Source organism: Heliangelus exortis, chromosome 8 (genome assembly GCF_036169615.1).
Source record: "Heliangelus exortis chromosome 8, bHelExo1.hap1, whole genome shotgun sequence".
Classification (NCBI taxonomy): domain Eukaryota; kingdom Metazoa; phylum Chordata; class Aves; order Apodiformes; family Trochilidae; genus Heliangelus; species Heliangelus exortis.
This window is the reverse complement of record NC_092429.1, coordinates 6,263,483-6,286,340: the sequence shown is the minus strand read 5'-3', so window position 1 is coordinate 6,286,340 and position 22,858 is coordinate 6,263,483. Positions and strand designations below refer to the sequence as shown.

At 39.1% G+C, this 22,858-nt stretch overlaps 1 protein-coding gene across 10 annotated transcripts in view; it reads right to left on the bottom strand.

Moving 5' to 3' along the window:
- EPS15 (epidermal growth factor receptor pathway substrate 15) overlaps positions 1-22,597 on the bottom strand; it is a 44,035-nt gene extending 21,438 nt beyond the window's left edge. For 3 of the 10 annotated variants that reach the window (XM_071750148.1, XM_071750155.1, XM_071750150.1), the window contains exons 1-12: positions 22,539-22,595; positions 14,486-14,527; positions 12,991-13,080; positions 12,600-12,647; positions 11,528-11,623; positions 11,040-11,105; positions 10,459-10,584; positions 9,730-9,789; positions 8,471-8,671; positions 6,866-7,011; positions 6,033-6,192; positions 4,481-4,566 (exon numbers count right to left, since the gene is read on the bottom strand). In XM_071750148.1, the coding sequence (XP_071606249.1) occupies positions 4,481-4,566; positions 6,033-6,192; positions 6,866-7,011; positions 8,471-8,671; positions 9,730-9,789; positions 10,459-10,584; positions 11,040-11,105; positions 11,528-11,623; positions 12,600-12,647; positions 12,991-13,080; positions 14,486-14,527; positions 22,539-22,580 (1,163 nt within the window). In that variant the 5' untranslated portion in view covers positions 22,581-22,595. Of the gene's footprint in view, positions 1-4,480; positions 4,567-6,032; positions 6,193-6,865; positions 7,012-8,470; positions 8,672-9,729; positions 9,790-10,458; positions 10,585-11,039; positions 11,106-11,527; positions 11,624-12,599; positions 12,648-12,990; positions 13,081-14,485; positions 14,528-22,208; positions 22,364-22,538 lie in introns of those variants that run through there. The other 7 variants (XM_071750151.1, XM_071750158.1, XM_071750149.1 and 4 more) reach the window with 5 other exon arrangements.
- Between the last annotated feature and the right edge of the window lie 261 nt (positions 22,598-22,858).

The following is a 22,858-nucleotide window of genomic DNA, read 5'->3' as shown; positions in this document are numbered from 1 at the left end:
TGCATGGAAAGAAAAGGAAAGATGTGGAAAGAGAGGCTTTGAAGAACAAGGCTAAGTTTTTTTGTTAAGTGTGAACCTTTTAAGTTTCATAAAATTTCTCACTCTCCATTCATCAGAAAAAAGCATCATGCAATTTTAACCAAACCTTTACCATTTCCATCAAAGCTATAGCACATTCCTCTAGCTCAATAAACCAGTATTTGTGGCATAATTGGATAGCTAAAGCACTGCAACGTGGGGTTGAAACAAGTTCCATTGATTTTGCCTCCTGTAACTTTCCATGAACAAAGGGTCTCAATCTCAGTAAAACATTTCCACAGATCTAAGTACAAGTCAGGCTGAAAAACACCAATAAGCCCTCAGACACAGATCAAGCACAACAAACACTCAGGCATATTACTCCTGATGGAAGATAAAAGAGAATAACTGACTAGGTAAGTAAATATTTGTTGTTTTTCCTACTCAGGTATGAAATCTGAGCAGGAAATAGAAATGCAAGCAGGTAGGTGTGCTTTAATACACAGTTTTTTACATTATTATCACTTAGGTGCCTAAGAGACTGTCAGAGGTGAAGACCACTTCCTTTTTATTTCAACAGAAACCAGGTACCTAAACCTTGCAGTCTGGACTATGCTAAACAAGCAACAGGATACAAAACCCACCCCCAGGCAGCTTCCACTGCCCAAATCTCAACACAAACAATGGACTGGAAAACATCAAGTGAAAGAAGTATTGTCAGACAGAACAAGAAAAGCTTAGACAGCAGTCTCAGGAAAGGAAAACAAGCTGAGTGTATGGAGTCCACAGATAACACAATCCCCTCCTCCCCCCCCAGTAATTTGTCTTTGTTTTTAAATAAAAAAAAACAAGACAACACAGACCTACTTAATTCACTAAATCTTCTGAATGCCTCCATTTCTTTTACAAACTATCTGGTATGCCCCTGTAGGAATGCTCAGCAACTGAAAGAACCAAAAACAAGTAACAAAATTGATTTATTGGATATGACAGATTTCAGACTTCCTGGATCATAAAGTCCCTTACCACACCAGCACTCAAAAAAAAAAAAAAAAAAGAAATCCCAAAATCAACTTTGGTCTTGCCAATAAAGGACACTTGGAACCAATTCAAGTCAATTTTTTAAATCAATACAATTTCCCTATGCATTTTAATAGTAATCAGATCAGGAGAATTTTCTATTAAGGAAATAAAAAGCAATGAATAAAAAAATATCCAAACTAATGGTCTGTTTCTCCAATGAAGACACTTCATTATCTAGAATAAAAAAAATCTTAAGTTTTATACTAACTTGTGAATGAAGTAATTTATAAATGGGAGCCAGCATATTGTAAGTATTTGTGACAGCTGAGAACTGAGGAGTCCCCACATCAGTACAGATATTCAAGCCAAATATGAAACAACTCTGGCCAGTGCTTGATGCCCAGCACTTAGTACCACCTCAGTTACAAAAGCAAAAAATTATAGTTCTTTTCCATAGTAAGAGGCAGATGACTCCTCACAGAGCTGGTAGCATTATCTACACTCACCATTGCCCAACATTTCTTATTTTCAAATGCATTTGTAATTTTGGGGATTCCTACTGTAGGAGTTTGGCAATGCCAGAAAAAAAAAGCCTAGGGTTTTCTTAGCTTCTCATCCCATTTGTTTCCTCCAATCTTTTCAGCTGTAATAGCTCAGTTACTTCCAAACCAGATGTTGGAAGAAATAATCCAGCCTACATCAAAATTCTTACCACTGATTCAATAAGAAGCTGTAAATTTATGAACTTTGAAGACCTGATGCAAGTGCAGGGCAGGGAGGGGCTGCCTGGTTTTTCTGGGGACTTTTTGCTGTTCCTGCTTTTTGAGAGACTGACTTCCCAGCTTTATGGGCCTTTTAACCTGATTTATATTCAGGACAATATAACTGTTGCTGCCCAACATATGGGAAGGATGGCACCTTTGCTGAGATATACTAAGTTAAGCTCAACTACTTAACATGCTTTGAGAGGAACACAGTGTAGGCAAAGCTTGATGAAATTTCACTAATTCATGGGCTGTAGATAGCTTTGAACACACAATAGCAAAGCAGAGTTTGCAGGGGAAGAAAAAGGTTTTATGGCTAAAAAAAAAAAATAATAAAAAAGGAATATTAAGAACATCTGGTCTGGCCTCCCACAATCCTGATCAAAAAAGCTTCAAATAACTTTCTAAAAATATAGTGCAACTGAAACAGAACTTAGAGGCAGTAGAGCTGACAGGCTCAAAAGGCTGCAGATTCCATAACATCCCCAGGCAAATCATTCCCCCTTTTAGAGAGGAATTATCTCCACTAACAAGTGTTCTGGATTTTATTCTTCGTCCTATCTTCAACCTCCACCTTCCTGACAGAGGTTTTATTCAATTGATTAAAAAGCTATTGACTACCAGAAATCTTTCCCACACAAACTCGAGCCACAAACATATCACCCTTGTATTCTTTGCTCAGTCTCTCAAAAAGCTGTTTCCCAGACACTGTCATTCTTTTGAGGCATTTCCTATGCTGCCTTTTTTTTGTTTGTTATAAAGTGCACTTCAAAAATAGATTCAGTTTCCATTAATGGATCTCTCAAATGCAGCTCTCATAGATACTTCTCAATGGAATAATGGACTAGAATTATATTACATACCTAGTTCAAGAGCTGAACAATATTTCTTGTTTAATAATGAACAAGAATAACTTGAGTTTACCATATAAAATGTAATTTAACTATCAAGACTCAAAGTGTACTTCACCAGTTCTAACAAAAATGGGGATTTGACAAAAATGAAAAAAAGTTTCCTACATTTACTAGAAAAAAATCTGTTGCTACCTGTACTTAGGGGAGGTACAGAATAGTAACAGTTACTCTGTGACCAAAATAATGCTTCTATGGTGCCAAAAGGGATTTAAAAATTGAAGTATTTATTTTCTTGCAAAAAAAAAAAAAAAATTTACTTGAGCCACAACTCGCTTCATGGTATTAAGAGTCAGGGAATCACAGAATGTTAGGGATTTTAAGGGACTTCTGGAGATCATCTAAGTCCAACCCCATAATCATTCTCATTAAAACCACACAAACCTCTTCCTGGTATAATTCAGTTTGACAATACAGGTTTAAGCCTCTCATTGTTAACCCAATTCTATTCTGAATCTCTAAATCACATCCAAGTAAATTTCCCCTTTCTAAAAAATTAATACATACTAATAGTTGCCTCTTCAACAATCTAATATTCAAATGTGTGGTAAATAATCAGCCAAGCATATTTGCCACTGAAGAAATGGAAATTCCTTTCCAAAAGCCACTGTTCCTTCATGCCTCACAGTAAGAAAAAGCAAACAGGACACATTGCATGTTGCAAGCCCACCTGCTGAAAACCAACTTCATCTAAGAATTCATGCTAGTGAAAAGTTTATTTCCAAGATACTAACAGAAAATATACATGGTTGTAAAGGATATTTTAAGATAATAAAAGTGAGAGCCCAAAACTGGAACTAATACAATCTACAGAACAACAGAGGAAGGCAGAGCTGGGAGTGAGGAGGCAGTGGGAGTAATGAGAGGGAGAATAAGCAGTTGAAGTGAAAAAATATGTATTTAGGAAACAGACTGTGCTTTGACACATTGCCAAATTAAAACCTTCCTACGAGTGACATAAATTAGACAGACAAATTTCATCATGACAGAGCACTCACTTATAAATAGTAGAATTAACTGTTCTTAATAGAATCCTCAGTACTTTTACTGAAGTATCAAAGTAATTACTGGAGAAAAATAGCTGATCTGAATTGAGAGTATGACAAACACTATGCAACACATATGAGCTTGATTTCCTTATTCACTTGAAGTCATCTTCTTAATTACCTTGAAAATAATTAATGGAATCCAAGGATCCGCAGATGTCAAATTAAAACCATTTTTCTCAGAGCAACAGTTTATTTTACTAAAACAAAAGATAAACATGTCCATCTTCCCCACTACCAAAACCCTAGCAGAGGTTCATATGCAAACTGTCATCTTCCCCCTCTTTACCCTATGTACCTACTTTACCTCTCCAGTCTCACTTCCTTACTGCCACTAACACAAAGCCCTTAGAATTCTCTCTACAAATCAGAGAACAAACACCAGTTTATACCATGATTCCAGCATCTTTAAGATCTGTTCCATTCTCATCTGCCAATAAAGATGAAAAAGAGAGAATATTCTATATGGGATGCTGCTATATGCAGCTCTCTGAACCACCCAGAAGGCAGGATGGACAGACCCCTCTCAGTCTTGCTGTTACTAAATGCATTCATCTGAGTAAGCAAAGAGTAGAAGCTTTACAGACATTTACAGACATGCCAACCATTCCATTTTAGCAAATCAGACAATTACCACCTGGTTTTCTCTGTCACATTGAATTGCTTTTTAAAAACAGTAACAACTGAATCTAAAGCAGCTGTGACTGACTTTACCTACCTCTGCAGGTCTACTATTTCATTGTTTAATGTATCAAGTTCTTTAATTGCAGAAAAATCTGCTACAGAATTCGGTCCTTGAGTACCCTGAAACAGAAAAAGAAAAAACCCTGTTAGTTTATATTTTATGCTGTCCAACAACTTTATTCACTTTACTTTGTGTGACAGCATGATCTTGTAACAACTGTTGGCAGCATTGCATTTCAGATCTTCAAACCAAACCAGTCCAAATGCTCTATTACCAGAACACAAAATAAATCTGATGTATCTACTAATTCAAAGAGTTTGTCTCCTGGGAACTCCTGAAGACATCTTCCACAATCATACTGGACAATCATTCAACACAAAACTGTTCTAATATGAGATTTATTTTACAGATAACATTTAGCTTCCTGGCATTCATTTAAGAGTTACTTGGTTTATTTACTATATTTGTATTTTTTCACCTTGGTGACACTCAAATTGCAGAGTAAAGACACATATTAGAAGTGTTTTAATTGATACTGAGTTAGTTTAACATGAGGCTCCAGAGTGCTGTGCTTTTTCAATAATTATAGCAGAGTCTTAGAAGGATGTTCATTATTAAACCAATAGACAGTAAATATTAGAATAGCAAAGATTCTCTAACCTTGAGAAAGCAGAGTTAACAAACTGACAGAATAATAAGGATGAAAAGCAGAGTGGTGCAGAATGGAAAAAACAGTCCAAACTAGAAAAGAGACATAGAAAGGAAAGCAAACATACAAAAAAGATTAGTAGAGTTGCAAATAAGGCAATTACTTTTTAAAAACAGAATGCTTTTTAAAAACAGAATGTAAAATGAAATTAGATACCAATTACAGAAACTCAAAAGTAGTGCCAAATTTTGAGTTTCATTGTTTCAGGTGCAAATTTCTCATTCTGTTTAAGAAAATTGTAGGATTAGGTCAATGTTTTGCACAACCAAGAAAAGGTAATCCACATGTGACTTTGTGATGTGTGGAACAAGTAAGAAATTCTGATGACCCCTACCATTCTGATAAATAGAATCTGAACTCCTGAGATACAGGCCCAGGAATGCACAGCTGCATTTAGATAGATGGAAATCAACAGTCTATGCAGACATTTAAACTATCTGCAAAGGATAAAATGATAATTTTTTTTTTATTTTAAATATATAATTTTAAACTTAATTTTGTTCAGACTTCTTAAAAAAGAAATGCAAAAAAGGTAATTGTGAACACATTAGAAGAAAAACATTGAACTTGCACATGGTCAAATACAAACTAAAATTTCTTTTGACATATAGTATAAAGATATTCTTTCAAAATCAAAACTAATGCTTTCTCAACATAAGATCTCTCTGCTTGGTTGGCCAGCATAATAAATGACAGCTTCATTTTGCAACGAGAATGGAACAGTGTTGTGTCAATACTTTGTACTTAAAAGTTGTTTCCTTTCCTGACATTATGATGAATTTAAGGTATGTCAGTACTTGAGGTATTTCATGCACAGCCTTTGAAACTAACATGCTTTCTTTGAGATTTATGCCCAAAAAACCAAACCCCTCTTACCTTCTGTAAACTGATTCCCCTGTCTGAAGGTGGAACCATCTCTGGAGTCAGAGCCTGAGGTGGATCAATGCCCTTTGTCAGCTTCTGATTAATTAAATAGAAAGCCAAAGCAAACTGTTCCTTTGAAAGCTTTCCACAGTCCTTTGTGTCACAGAGAGCCCTGTACAGAGATGCACATGAAATAAATCACAATCTCATTTCTGCAAGTACAGCCCTGTTGATTGCACTTATTGCCTGCAACTGCAGTTCCTTATAAATTAAAGAACCTTTCACAGCCAACACAATTTAATCTGATTTTCATAAATTAGAACTTATGTAAACTATACCTTGAAAAAACGTTTTTCCTGTCAGAGTGCCCAAGAACAGCTTACAGTGGAGAAAGAATTAAAAAAACCACTGAGTGTCACTACTAACTGAAATGAAAGACAAATGCACTGCAGAACTGAATGGGCCATAAGTCACATGCTAAGAATTTACCCAGGTAATATTCATTACCAGTATATGTATAGTATCTGTGTTTAGATACACAGCAACACAAGGATTTAGCTGAAGTGCAGTATTTGCTCATAAGAAGCTGTGTTCAGGTGCTTTACTTCTTTATCTAGATGATGGGTAGCATAAACCTGGTTTTTAAACCAGCATTTTTACCTGATTTCTGTCCAGAAGTAGAAGCAAGGAAGTTACCACTGCTTGTACAGAGGCTGTGGTATTATCTACAGAAAGCAAATTTCACTCTCCAGAAATGTCAACATAACACTTTTAATAAAAAGTGCTAGGAAGGAGTGAGAACCATGCCATCAACTAAACAGCTGCCATGGAAAAAAAATCCCTACCAGATATGTGCAAGAAGAGCAGAAGGCAGTCCTGTCTTCAAGAATAGTTCTCTGGCTTCCACACCTGACACAAATCCATCCATGTCCTTGTCAGTTTTCACAAAGATCTCATCATACTTAATTTTGTCTGCAGGCGACACAACCCACTGAAGGGGGGTGGGGATGGAAGGGAAAAAAACCAAAAATAAAGATCACAATACTAAGATACAGGCTGTTCTGTTTTCAGATAATTATATAATTCATGAACCCATTTAATTGTCCAAAACAGAGATTCACAGAGATCCAGGAGCAAAATATTTACATCAGTGAAGCAGGGAGGCTGGCTGATACTGCCCTGTCTCTCTGTCTAGGTATTAGAAGTATTCCCTGGAGCCCAGAACCCTTCCCAGCAGGATCTTGTGCTCCTCACTGTGCTCAGTCACAGTCCTGCTTGCTCTATCAATTTTATTCCTCTTTACACAGCTGGAGAGCTTTAGCTGGAGGGACTGAAGAACTGATCAAGCCCAGACTGTTAATAGTTGGCACATTCTACATTGTAGAATTTACCTCTGACCAAGGTAAAGATGGGAATTAGAGCTACTCCTGTTATTTCAACAATTTTTCCAAACACTAAGCAACTATTAAGATGGGGGTTTTTTTGGCTGTTTCTTTTTTGAGTGAAAATGCTTTCAGGTGCAAATTTGTGAACACTAATTAACAGCAGCATGCAAGGAGTCTTACATGAATCCCAAATGGTGCTGTACACAAAACATACACCAAAACTCACCCAAAATGCCATCACCTTGCAATACACAAAGCAAGACTTAACAAGTGATCTGCCAGATGAAACTCATGGCAGCCCCAGAATTAAGAAGCCAATTTCTTACTGAATACTCAAATATGGTTACCCAAATGTCCAGGCAGTATCTTGTGCATTAAGTACTACTATTCTTACCTTAGATCCTCTTTTCAATCTTTTCTTATTTTGAATTGAATGAGCAAGTTATAATCTACTTGGAAAGACATTTTCCCAAATTCTGCCTTCTAAATAAAATTACTTCGGGGGTGGAAAGCATCATGTTTTTTAACAACTGCATTTGAAACAAACACCATATCTCATGTGATTAGATGGATATGCCAGACCTTTTGTCTCCTTTTCCCAAATCTTGCATTTATCTATTCCATTTTCTTTAATGTCTTCTTCAAATTGCAGGCATGTGCACACATACAACTGCACATGGATTCCTGTCAGAATTTGTTTTATGAACTTCTCTTCAGCCAGAAGACTTAGGTTCTGAAGATGTAAACCTGGACTCCATTTTTAAACTGTTTTCTTAATACTCTGATCTCTGCCTTGTGCTTGATGCCTCAAAATAATTTATCTTTAAAATATCCTCAATATATTTACTGGATAATATTCTTTAATCCAACTGTTCATATCTGAAGGCATCTAGAAAAAGCAGAAGGTAAACTCTGTACCTTTCTACACAGTCTTCCTATCAAATTCATCAGCTAATGAATAAGACAAGAAAACAAAAACCTCTATCAACTCTTCACACAGGCAGCATCCAAAACACAGCATTAAAAGCAGAAATCTTGTAATACCAAGTAACTTTGGAATTATACCTGTGATAACGGTGTTTTGGCAGCTAAAATGCCTACAGGTGGCAAGGACTGATGAGAATCTTTTGTAGATGTTGAAGGTGGAATTAATGGCATTGTTCCTGGAACACTAAGAGGTTTTCTTTTGGATGGTGGCACCAAAGCTGCAGGCAAGGACATTGGCACTGGTTCTTTCTCCAAAGCACAGTACACCAAAAACATGGCCTGAACAAGAAAACAAGAGGTGTGGATGTAAATATGCAAGCAGTAAGTATATATATAAAAATTTAAAAATTAGTTAAGAAATAACTTTTTTGCATTTGTTTGTTATTCTTCTCCTTTACAAACCCCCTAAACTGAATTGCAGCTTACTGCTTTCTGACCTGTGTTTATAAATGCTACTTTCCTTCTTTCATAAAAGAACAAAGTAAGGTTTTTACATCTCTAACATCAATTCTTTGCAATTAAGCAGACGCTTTAAACTTTATCTCCTTTTTTGATTTTCACTCTGAAATATGAGCAACAGTTTAATTTGTAAAAATTAAAATCAAAGGCTGGCTTTAGTGCCCCCCAGGAGAAAAAGGTCACAGTACTTCTTCAGGATTCTTGCAACACAGAATGCAGTTAAGATATTTTGTTAGGTTTTCCAAACTTTTCAATTTAGGTTTGATATTTCTCTGTGTAAAATTGACACTTCTCTCCTCCAGAGTTAATGTTTAATTCCTTCCTCTTCACTTACATGCAAAAGCAAGCTGAAAGTTCTGGGGAAAAGCTGATCCATGGTTACTACTGCATTCAAGACTTACAGTCTTCAAAAGCAAGAACCTCCCACTCTCTTCTCACTTGCCATCTCCTGGGCAGAGGTGAAACTTATTTACTGCTTCTCACATTATTTCATCAATCCTGGCATTAACAGTGTTAGCTTTCTAACCTGCTATGAACTTCTGAAGAATTTATACATTCCTTTAAAACTTTCCTCAAAGGCATCTTGAGGCACTCGAGTGTGACAGACACTGAAGGTTAAGGTAAAACTTATTCAGTGCAAACACTCAGTATCTCATGGGAAAAATCACAGTTTTTAATGGCTCAGCCCAGAAAGAGTTATTGCTGTGAACTAGAGACATTCATAAACTGACAGAAACATTAACTAGTAGGAAAACTTGATTAAGCTATCTGAAAAAAGACAATAAGCAAACGACGCAGTCAAAAATTAATACACAAGGAATCTTTTTTAAAGCTTTGCCATTAGGCTTTCAAAATCCCAGGAGGCAGAAGATACTTACAACTGCAAACTCGTCCCGATCCAACATTCCATCGCGATCGATATCACTCAATTCCCACACCTGCCAACAAAAAGCAGAACACAGCTTTGTATTTCATAGAATCATAGAATCCTAGAATCCTAGAATCCTAGAATCCTAGGGGTTGGAAGGGACCTCGAAAGATCATCTAGTCCAACCCCCCCTGCCAGAGCAGGGCCCCCTAGAGTACATCGCCTAGGAACATGTCCAGGCGGGTTTTGAATGTCTCCAGTGAAGGAGACTCCACAACCCCCCTGGGCAGCCTGTTCCAGGGCTCCGTCACCCTTACAGTAAAAAAATTTTTTCTGATATTCAACTTGAACCTCCTATGCTCCAATTTACACCCATTACCCCTTGTCCTATTTTGCCTAAACTGCAGCACCTTCCTATTTAAAACTTCATTACAAATGTGGGAATAACCTCCCTCCACCATATCCCAAATTCTATTAAGATGAAAAGCCTCATCTTGCAGTGAGCAGCATAACATTCATACAAGCCATGCAAAAGCAGAGAGCTTGTTAAATTGGGGACAGAGTTGCACTGATGGCACCCCAGCCCCAAACCAAGTGCTGAAGAGTACTGTGACTGCTCTGTGAGACAGTATTTAATAGTCAGGCTTATCACTACAAATCTTTAATTTGAAAAGTTAAAACTGCTGGGTGTAGTAGTTATTATTTGTGAATTAATAAGTAAGTGAAAAGATCTTCTTACTCGTCCTAAGATGTCCACTGGCAGTTTTGAGTTGAGGAGTACAGGTTTCACCTTATCCCCTGACAAGAGTCCATTCACAGGATTTAGGCTGTCAAAAATAGCATCATACTTGGCCTTGTCTTCCAGCTGCAGGGGAAGAAGAGAAGTATTACTTATGGAAACAGTCACACTCGTAGGCTAAGAAGCAGCAGCTCTTGCAAAAGTATTAACTTTTAATTAAAGTTAGTTGGAATCACAGATTATGGTTCCTGATGTTTAAAATTAAATAGAAAAAAAAAAGATATTCTTTCTAAGTCAGCTAGAAACTTATCCAAAATCCTGTGAAATTTAGACTTCAATTATTTTCATAGTTTCAGGTAACTATTCCCAAAAAAATCACACTTGTAAGCAGAAAAATATTTCCCAAAGGACAAATCCTTTTATCAGATTAGGTCTATTATCCCAATTACAGATTTGACATGAATGGTAATTCATCATTTTTTATAAAACACAGCTACCAGTGTACATTGTATTTTTCTCAGACTGATGTTTTCTTGCAAATCACATCATAGTTCTAGGGAATAACCTGATCTTTAGTTTACCTTAACAGCCCAGGGTACATCACTCGATGCTGTTCCACTGAGTAGCAAAGGACTACTAGTGTCAGTCTAAAGAAAAACAGGAAAAAAAAACCCACATTAAAAGAGAAAATATTCTGACCTTGCAAAACTACTCCCTTATTTGAAAAAGTGCTCCTTTTCAAAGCTAGAACTGCATTTCAGTCACTCATACCTTAGTTAAGGAAACCAAAATTTACAGCAAGGAATTTTAATTGTTTCTTCCACTAAGGACAAGACTACCAAAAGAAATGTCATATATATTCAAACTATACACACATTTATATTCAAATCCCCACTAGAACATGTAGCACCTTATTCAATATTGCTTATTTTCCCCTATTGTAGGGCCTTGTTGCCCCACAACATCCCTTTCAGATGTGTTTGGTATTTATACCAAACCTTCCTAATTGTTCACTTAAAAGCAGTTCTTATTAATGAGTTGATATGTTCAATTAAAAAAGAAATCTTACAAATCTTGGTGGAGGAACAGGCAAATTAAGACTACTCAGGGAAACTTCCAATCCATTCTGTGCACATGCTACAAGTCGTAAAGCCACAAAAAATTCCTACAGGAAAAATGAAATTTTAAAGGATTTATTATATGAAAACACTAAAATTTCAGAAGAATTATGAGCTTCTATGGCATTGCTATATATACAAAGGGTTGCAAATGGCTTCAAAAGGGGTCACAAAGTGACTGAAAGCAGCAGTAAGCAACCACTGAACTCCTCCAGTGAGGCAAAGTTTGTAATTACTATCTCCAGGCAGTGAGCAGCTTCCTGGCTAGGGCAGCCAGTTCTCAGCACTCACTTCTATGGCAAAGCACTGAAAATTGAAGGTAGCAACTACAGCTGATAAATCTTGGAGGTTCTGAGTTGATCCTGAAGGTGGCAGTTGAAGGAGGAAGAGGAAAGAAAGGCAGAGCAGATGAGAAAAATGAACCAAAAGAAATCTGAAAAAAAGATTGTTTGTAGATCCTACAAGCTCCCCCTTTCCTCTCATGAGATGAAGCAGCTCTCCACAGGTTTTCCAAAGTAACTACAAACTAAACAGCAAGGCACATTAGAGCTTCTCAGTAGCATGACTGATAGGCAAAAGTCTGACTGCAGTACTGCTCAGAACTACAGCTTTGGAAGAACAATCCCAAAAAGAATGCACTAATGTCAAGTCCACCAAAATCAGATAAATAAGAATGTTTAAGGTTTTGATAGAATTTTAATTACTGTATTACATTTCCTCCAAGATCAAGAGGAAAAGTCACCTCTGTAGTAAACACATTAAACCCTCAAGTTACTTCTCAGGATACTGTATTGCACTCATTTTATCAGCTGAAGAAAAAGTGACAAGGTAGCTGAAAGCTGCTTCATTTACTGCAGCTTACACTGAAGTGGGAAATATATATATAGTTCCAATTGAAAAAATCTGAAAAAAAAAAAAATCAGTTAGAAACACTGCTTTCCTGAACCAGAAATCTTAACTTTCTCTTATTTCAAGGCTTGCTAATGGTTAGAGTAACTTCATACATCATACACATAATCATACCTGTTTGCTCAGGATACCTTTTCCATCAGTATCAGCTAAGTCCCAAATCTAAAACATAAAAATAAGAGAAACAAAGTATTCCACAGCACTGAGAGGAAGTTGGCAAGTTCTCACTGTATTTAACAATATATTCTTGGATCAAAGTTTAGGTCTTAGCTTTCATGACACCACTTATTTGTGGGGACAAATTTGAAAAATATTTTAAATTTCCACCACAAGCTGCACACATAGGAGAATAAACAAGGATATTGAAGTTGGAAACTACAGGATAACACAACTGAAAACACATTAGAGAAAACCACATATCCTATAATACCACTAAGTTTTTTAATGTACACAGGATACTAACTGAGGCAAGAGACAGGATAATCAAGAAACTCTCACTAAATACCTTTCCAAGTACCAAATCTGTCAATCCAGACTTTTTCAAGAAAACAGCTGCATCAGATGCTAGCACTCTTCCAGAATTAGCAGAATCAACCTGGGAGGAAAAAAAAAAAACCCAACATAACAAACCAGCTTTTGAATTGATGCAGCTTCTTTGCACAGGCTCTCAAAAGGGTAGCAAAAAATCAACATTCTAGTTAACACAATTACTTTAAGAACAAACTTCAGACTCGTTCTACAAATGAAAAACTCCTTTTCATTAAAATTTTTACTACAATAAAATGAAGACATTTGGACTAGTTGTTCCAGATTTAATATTAATAGGCAGGCTTTGGCAGCCATTTCAAACTGCTACTCTCCTTTGGTGGAGAGAAACCCTTGTTAAAGGTAAAATAGAAAGCTCAAACTTTTCAGGCTCATCTACTTTAATCACTGTTTAATGTGCTTGATAATGGGATTAATCCTTTAACCACAATCAATGTGCAGAAATTATGGTCCTCTCTCTTCCCCAGCATATAAACTTACATTCTAATTTTATATGCCCAAAAGATGTTCCTAAATAAAGAGGCCATATACACTATATCCTGTCTTAGCACAGACAAGAACATTACCAGTTGCATAAAGGTAAAAAACTTCCTGTAAGGTTGTATTTTACAGGGTTCATCAATTACTCATCAGGTTTTTCTGTTAAAAAAATTACCTATTTTAAGTGTTTTGTAGTCATTAATTCAGTTGACATTTCCTTAAAAGTTTTCACATGTTCAATGTTTGTACAAAAACCTATTATGCAGAGGACACACAATATTAACTATCACAACTATTACAGAGTAGTTGAAACACCTGTTTTTTTTCACAAAAGCTGTACTTATAGGAATTAACACATCTGATCTTTTGCTGGGCTTAAATATAAAAGACTCCTGATAAATAGAATTTGCATTATTATGTTTTAACTTTATACATAATGTGTTCTGTTTTTACACTATAAAGTTTTAAAAAATTGTATCTCTTGAGTGACACTGCAAGAACTACCTGCATTCCTTTGGCCTTCAGTGGCCTTCCACCCAAATGTCACTCCTTAGAGCATCCTGTATGAGCCCCTGGGGATACTCAGAGAGCTGCAAGTTTAACACTGACTGCACTACAAACACAAGAAATTCAGCTTCACTTGTAAAAAGGAACAAAGAACATACAACTACTGTATTTTGCAAGAATTTACTCCATCCCAAAAGCTACTGGTTTGTTGTAACTGTAAAGAGATGAGTGACACACATAGACACCTGGCAGTTCCCTAGCAAAAGAAGTTCTCACAACCAGTATTAAACTTATACTGATACAGCTCAGACCTAAGTCTATACTATAAAAATATATTTTTAGCAGCATAACATCCCTTGAACTTTTACTGTTTACACACTGTTGGCCATGCTGCAGTGCATAGCAAAAGATCAGTCTTCCTTTTAAATACAAAATGAAGTCAATTCTCTCAACCAGACCACACATACCTGTCTGTAGTATTTCTCATACACAGGATTTGCACTCGACAGCTGTAAAAGAAAGAGAGACAGAGTGAGAATTAACAAAAAAGATCCATATTTCAATTCCCCTCTTCCAGGATAAGCAAAAATATAAGCTGCTTTTTTTACTGCTCTTCAAAGAAGCCTTAAGCATTTATGTAACTCTACTTATTCTGTAAAATTATGAGGAGTATGACATCTTTTGATGCTCTAACTTTCAGAGGACTGACTTCTTGTTTTGATGTCAGTGACACTCCCCCTATCAGATTACCATCAGGCAGGTCACCAGGTTAGGCAGCATGACACCAGAATTCTTAAGCAAGATCATCTGCAGGCAAAAGAAACCTGAAACTTTATATACAAGGAAGTGTTCTCTAATTAGAGTATAAAGCAAAATAATTTTATTTCATTACCAATTACATAATTTAGAATTTAATGTCAGATGCAATTAGTCTGTAAAATTTTCAGGTATCTGAATTAACTCCCAGGTTCACAACTAAATCCACAGCAATTGCTACCAAATTAAGAGAGTAATATTTTAACTTAGGTTTTTGTAACATGAAACCTTGCCACAGATAACTCCTGCCTTAATTCCACTGCCACCTACCAGATATTCAGTGCTCAATTAAACTTAGGTAGACAAGGATAAAAACCAGCTTCTTTGGAAAACTATTTCTTTATTGTATTTTTAAACTATTCTTAGAAACTTTAAAAAAGCCCAAGGCCTGAAACAATGCAAAACCTAATTATCTTGGCCAACACCAAATACCCAAGAGATTCCCAAGAAATGTATTGTTAGAGATATTTCTCCTTACCAATATAAAACCAGACACAAAATCAGATACTTTTTCATGAAGTGCACGTTGTCTAAACCAAAGATTGTGTGTGCACAACTGGCTGCATTTGTGCAGAGGATAACAGAATTATCACAATGTGTTGCCCTTGCAAACCCAGCTGGAACAACCAACATAAGTAAGTTACCCAGCAGACAAAAAAAAAAAACCCCAAACCACCTAACTTGAAATATCATCCAGAAAAATAATTCTCCCCCTTAGGAGGAATCTGATTCCTCTTACTATGAAACAGCAATATGAAAGGATTCAGTGTGGAGGAGGCTGAGGGGGGACCTCACTGCTCTCCACAGCTACCTGACAGGAGGTTGTAGTGAGAGAGATGTTGGACTCTTCTCCCTGGTGACCAGGGACAGGACAAGAGGAAATGGGGTCAAGCTCCACCAGGAGAGGTTCAGGTTGGATATCAGAAAAAATTTCTTCACAGAAAGGGTGGGTAAACATAGGAACAGGCTGCCCAGGGAGGTGGTGGAGGTAGCATCCCTGGAAGTGTTCAGAAGACAGGTGGATGAGGTGCTACAGGGAATGGTTCAATGGTTTGGGGTTGTAGGGCAGATGGTTGATGATCTCTAAGAGGTCTTTTCCAACCTTGATGATTCTATGATCTTAAAACCCAGGGTTTACAGACCTTTCTACAAGCTGAATCCAACAAGGTAGCTTCTTCAGCTTTAAAATTTAGGTTTTCATTGAAATATGGAAACCTACGATACTCTAGGTATTCATACAGATGTAGAAAATACTTTACTACAGCGTTTATAAATGATGACAGCTTAAATAAAACCACATATATTTTCCTATAGCAACTGTTAATACAACTGCTCTTTTGGCAAAGCACTTCTATGTTCACAGATGCTCCTTATCAAAGAATATTAAGAGGGGAAGTTTGGTAGAAACCAGGGGATTAGTGTGATCCTGTTCAACAAGAGAAAGTATGCAGTATCACCAGAACATCCTGGAAGATAAAATTATTGAGAACAGCTAGAAATTACAGAACTTCCATTCAGACCTTGACATCTGCTTATTCAGCAAGTACAATACCCAAAAGACACCCAGTTTCTTCTAAAAGCCTCACAGCATTTCTGATTTTCTAGTTGTTTTCCTGTTGTTTGGATGGGTTTTGTTGGGAAGGGAGAAGGCAGAGGTGGGGATGGAAAGGGGCTGGTAAGTTTTTGCTTGTTGAGGGGTTGGGGTGGGAAATGCTTCTTGCATAGCCAGACATAAAAAATTACATATGCTGGGAAACTATCACTGGTATCCACTGCAATAGCTCCACTTATATAGCTTGACCTTGCTCTGACTTTGCTCTGGTACCCAAAGACTTTTACTATTTCAGCCATCAACTAAAGTGGGCCTTTACACATCCCTCAAAATAGCCTGATTAAATATCTTCAAGTTTTGCCAGACTTCTGACCATGCTAACACAAATATAACATCCCTTGAACCACTTCCCAGCATGCTCCAAAGAGTATTATATTTTCTTAAATAAACCTCAAATGCTGTATTTAACAACTCAACTACACTTGAAATAGCCATCTACAAGGGTAGATCTAAATATTCAAGTATTTTAATCACTAAGTAATACTTTGTTGTAACATTAAAGTAGAGGCAGAGAATCAAAACTATGAGCACAAAACCAGAACAGAGGGTTCTGGATACATTTTAAGTATCAATTGTCACACATCATCCCTCTTGCCCAATATCACCCTTTCTTCAGCCAAATATTTCATTATTGCAGCCAAACAGATCACTCCTGGACAGGAAACACTGTGTTGAAGCCCTGCAATGAAAACACTAAGTGCAAAACATTTTTTTTTATTTTCAGGACTTAAGAATACAAGCCAGTAATTCTTATTTCTTTCATTAGTCTTTCCAATATTCACATTACCATCAGTAACACTGCAGCAACTGGAATTTCCTGTGACAGCAAATAGAATAATAATAGTAGAATTTTCTCAGGCTATGTTAGTAGTCACAGACTTGGTTTTCCCTCAAAATATACACCCTGATAAAACAACAAATACAAATATACTCTGTGATACTCTTCTGAAATAATGAGAAAAACACCACTCCACGCCTCTCAAAGTGCTGCTGTAGAATTTACCTAGCAACATCCTTTTTGTGGGATTTGCAACAACCAATTGCAGAGTCAATTCAACTTGTTTTTGATGCAAAATAGGAGGGAGGGAGAAAAGGTCAGATTCCAGAGTACAGAAATAGAAATATATTTATTATGATTCCATTTAAAAGTTTATCACTTCATAAGAGTGAAGTCTGCTCTGGTAATTACAACCTTTGTTACAAACCTATGAACTTTAGAATACTAACCTAGGAAATAAAAAATACCTTTAGGGACACCAGTCTTTTTCATCTTCTGTTGTCAATCAAGTCTTTATATCCCCATGTTTTCACCCCTCTGGCACTTCTGCATGTAAGTGTAATGAGATATTACTACCAGTCTGTCCACCCCATCCATCCACAAATGGTTTAAAACCAAACGAATAAAAAGCTGTCCCTTGAGAAAAACTACAGTAACTATGAAAATATTTTCCCCTCCAGCCCAAATGAGACAGAAAGGGCTATTATATCCTGATTAAAATCCAAAATACTGTACTGTGTCATGATGCAGAGCTCCATGATTCACGTTAAGGAGTTGCCAAGCCAAACAACACAATCTGATCCTAAACGTTCTTCACGTAGTCAGCCAGCCAAGAAGCAGGTAAGTTTAAGGCAAGATAAGTTTTCTTACAGTGTTCTTTGCAAAAAATAATCAACTTGTCTCTTTTCCCCCTATTCTTGTACTGTCTTATCTGAAGCATTTCCTGGTAAAGATTTTTACCAGTTGCCATTATATAATTAAGCACATCTCTTACAGCAATAAAAGCAAAAAAAAAAAAAGACTGACTCCAAATTTTTATGCAGATATTACCAAGTACTTCAAAATTCAGCACTTTCATTCCTATTGAACAGCTCAAGCACGCATAAAAACTCTGCCATCTTCTCTCTGCATGGATGTCTGTCACTGCATAATTAAGAATTATTTGAGTTAATTTTCAGATTTCTACAGAAAACCTCCTCCATCTTCAAATCAGTATTGAACAAGCCCTGCATAACATGAAAGAGAATCTCCACTGCCTTTCTAGATGCAGCTCCTCTCTAACAAGGTTGATGCAATATCAAAAAAGAAGAAAAAAAAAGTTTTATCCACTTTAAGAGCAGTCAGCCTCCTCTGTAGGCAAGTTTAAACACACACACACTCTCTTAGTTTTCCTCATCTATCATGGGGGACAGAAAGAGGAACAGCAGAACTCTCACTCAAATAAGCAGAACAAACTAGGGCTCATTTTATCCTGTCACTGATCCCCCCCTAAAAATATTCAGAAATTTTCCACAGACGCCAAAACCTTTGGCTCTACATTATATACATAAGGTATATGAGAGTGCCATTGATACCATATTTACATCCTACACATTCCCATAACAAGATGTTCATGCATCAGACAGGTACCCATCTAGCTCAGCCTCACTTGCAATATTTGATGCTTCCTCCAACACCACTGCACAGCATTCAGGACTCTGTGACACAAGACAAGTTTAAACTGAGACTTCCAGTTAAATAGGACCAGTTAAATTGGTATTGCACTATTTTGTCTTGCATACCAAAGCAGCCCATAACTACCATGTTTTTCACTAAAAGCATTTCATTACATCAGGAAGAAAAACACTACAAGTTCTCTTCCTGTTGCCCCTGAATTTCTCTTTACAGTCCCTCCTTAGGGGTTCCCCCCACCTCAGTCCCACAGGAGCATTTTTTTCAGAATAAACCACAAGCTGAATTTTTAAGAGCAACAAGAAGTTTTGGGATGTCCATATGACAGCAGCTTTTAACAAATACATCCTCCCCACCCTCAAAATGCTTTTTCTGCATCTTCAGTTTTCTGTTACTTCTCTCAAAGTTAAACAAGCCAGATAAATAACCACCCTTGGAAGGTCAAAAATACAACTCCTCATATTTGCTACAGCTTACTTTGAGTTTCCCAATAAGAGATGACAATGTGTGAGATAGGAACAGTTCCCTCTCACTGATGCTGCTCTCACTTGTTTCCAAACTAAGAGCAACCACAATAAAACATTCATTTGGTCGATATTTCCTTAGAAGTTGCCTATTAAATTCATAATTAAGCTCAGGCCATAACACTTAGCAAGCAAATGCAAGTGGCAACAAGATGCTGTAGAATAGGTTCAAAATGGAGAGATAAAAGATACTTTAGATTACTACTAAACTGGGGGGAGGAGAGGGAGATAATCACCTTCATTTTACAACACTCCTTTAAGCACATTTAGTGTAATAAATTTCACTGCAGCTACAGGATCCTGAAATATTTCTACCTATCAGCCAACAGAACACAATTAGCTCTAAAAAGTTTCAAATTACTTAAACAGAGCTTTGATATTTAAATAAAGGATGCCCAGCCCTCTCAGGCACTGCAGCTGCAAAGTCATCTGAAAATACCCCAGTCTCATTTGGAAATACCCAACTTCCCAGCCGTGGTAAATCACAGTCAAACATGGGAAGGGAAAAAGAAAACTTAATGCAATTGTGAACTTGATTTCAGGTGAATATGACTCTTTGTCTCTGCATGTGGCCTACACCAGAAAGTACCAATCTGCATATTTTTTATTGCTGATGTTAGTAATTAAGATAACTGCAGCCACTAAAGGCACCCTCCACCCCTGTACTGTCATTTTCACTTCCCTATGCTCATCTGAACAGATTTAGTGCACGTAAAAATTTGCTATGACTTTTCATAACCCTGAAATTCCAGAAGTTAGACCCTACATTGAAGAAATTATCTTTAGGCTTGCTGGGCTTTCAAAGATAATTCTTTAGCAATGCAAGAAGAAAAAATAGATGGGGAAAAAAAAAAACAAATCCACAAAACAAACCCAAAAACCCAAACCAGCCCCCCACACAAATGGTCAACAACAACAGAAATAGCTTCCTCAATTTAACCACTGATGTAAGCTGCAGTCACAATGGTTTTAAGGATACTGGTGATTTTTCTGCTTCTGTCAACATTATCACATTTGTATTTCATCCCCTTCCATGTGACCCAAAAGTAAATAAGTTCTACAATGGAAGGATTACACAGCCTGTAAGCAATAATGTCTTGTTGTGGCATGCACTAGAGCAGACACTCCTCCCCTCTCCCCAAATAAAGACCCAGATTAGTCCATGCCTTTAGTCCAACAAAATTAAAGCTACTCATCATCTAGGAAAACTTTTTTTCCTCTTCAGTAAAGAGATATTTTTAACTTTTTTCTTTTGCTTGAATACCGTTGAAAGAGAGACACAGAAATTTATTTTGTCCACTCTGCAGTTCATCTTTTCACTGAGCAATCCTCCCTTCTTTATGTGAAACAGCTGATGATTTTCTCAAAAGTCAACTATATAAACACCTGGAAATCAAGCAGTCTTGCTGCCAAGCTTTTCAAGTATACTTATATGTGTTTTAAGTGATTCATGCTTCTTTACCAGCTTTACTTTCTGTAAATCCAGCTGGTTATTGGATTGGAGCATCCCAAGCAGGAGCATGTGCACCGACAGGCCTGCCTCAGGCTTCTGCCAGACAGGAATGCGAACTTCTCGTGTCACTGCGAGATGAAACAAAAAGGTACCAAAAAAGGGCAGCTCGTTAGCTACCAAGTTTCTAGAGAACACGAGGTAATCCCAACAGCATGAAACAAATTCTACTACAAGCAGGAAACAAATGCAAGCAACCAAGACTCAGGCAAAGGGAGAACACCTGAGCACCAAACAGCACCGAGAAGCTCCAAGTTTTGTGCTTCACAGAATGCAAAAACGGGGTGCCCATCCCGTGGGGCCCACCAAAAGGAAAAACAAAACAGAAAGAAGACAAAACAAAAGGTAAAATGACTTTCAAGCAGAATCTGAAGTTTCTGTTAAAACAATTAATTGAGCTGTCTCTCTCTCTCCCAAGCCAACCTCCTTGCACCCTGCCCATTAACACCCCGACACTGTCCCCTCAGCACTCCCCCGACCCCTTTTCTCCCCGGGCTGTCAGCGCAGGGCTCCGGGCAGCGGGCGGGGAGGCCGGGCCGACACCGGGGCACGGTCACCTAACCCCGGGCTATCGCCTTTCCAGCCCTCAGCGCACTCTAATTCCCCTTCTCTCCGAGTTCACCACCTGCCCTCAAAAACCTACAGAGCGGGTTCTCGTTTTGTTGTTATGTTTGTTGCCGTTAAACCAGGGGCCCCGTGTCTCTCCTAGAAGACAAAAGACCGACCGGACCGCGATTACAGCCGCCGCAGCCCAAACCTCTGCGGGCTGCCGGCCGCGACCGCGCCACTGCCCGTCCGGAGGGCCGCTCCCCACACACCCACCCGTGTTCCCCCCCTCAGCCCCGGGCACAGGCACCTGCAGCCGGGCGGGATCTCGTTTCACGCCCGCGGCGGGCCCGGGGTTGCCCGCCCGGCTGTCCCCTCTTTCCCTCCCGCTGACACCCCCCCAGCCCCCGCCGCGCCTCAGCCGCCACCTGACAGCGCCGGCGGCCGTTAGCGCGGCGGGGCAGGGCTGAGGGGCGGCGGCGGCGGACGACACAAAGCCGCTCCGCCGAGGGGCCCCTCCGAGGAGCTACCGAACCCCTCCCCAGCGGCGTCGAGGCAGCCCCGCCAGCCGCCTCAGCGCTCTGGGAGCGGGTCAGCCCCAGGCCCCCGCTCCTCGCCCGGGACCCTCCCACCCCTCGCGGGTGCCAGGCCTCGGAGCTCCCCGGGAGAGGGAGGAGAGAGACGGGCAGGGGTGGGGAGCCCTCTCCCCACTCGGAAAGGCGGCAGGAGGTACCTGTGTCAGGGAGAGGTGGGCGGCCATGCTGCTTCCATCATGCCCCGGCCGGGCCGCAGGAAGGACGCACCGCGGCCCCGGCACTCACGGCCCAACTTCGGCAACTTCCCCAGCCGGCCCCGGACAAAACCCGGCACCGGATCCCCGCCCGCCCGACGGCCGGAGCCGGAGCCTCCACCGCCAGCGCACGGCAGCGAGAGCCGCACGCAAAACCGGGCTCCGGAATCGGCTCGCCGGAACCGGAGCCGGCTGGAGGCAGCTGCAACAAAAACCCGGAGCCGGAGCCATTGGCCAAGATCCCCGCTTCCCACTCCCTCGCCTTCCCCTTACCTCCTCCGTTGGCCCCGCTTCTGCTGCGGATGCTTCAAGCATTTTGAACGGTTACAGCCCCGGAGTTCGCTCATGACACAGGTTGGGGAAGTCCCCAAAAAACAGGAGGTGCATCAGGTCTGGGCTGGGTTGCAACAGAACTGGGCACAGGGCCCAGGAGGAAGCGGTGCCTGAGCCCAGCAGGATGTGCTGACCCGACGTGTCCTGAGCCCAGCAGGATGTGCTGACCCGATGTGTCCCTTCTGGGCTCAGCAGTACCGAGGGGCAGCCCCGGGCTTGGCCTCCCCTCTCCCTCCCCCAGACTTCTCTCTGCTGACAGG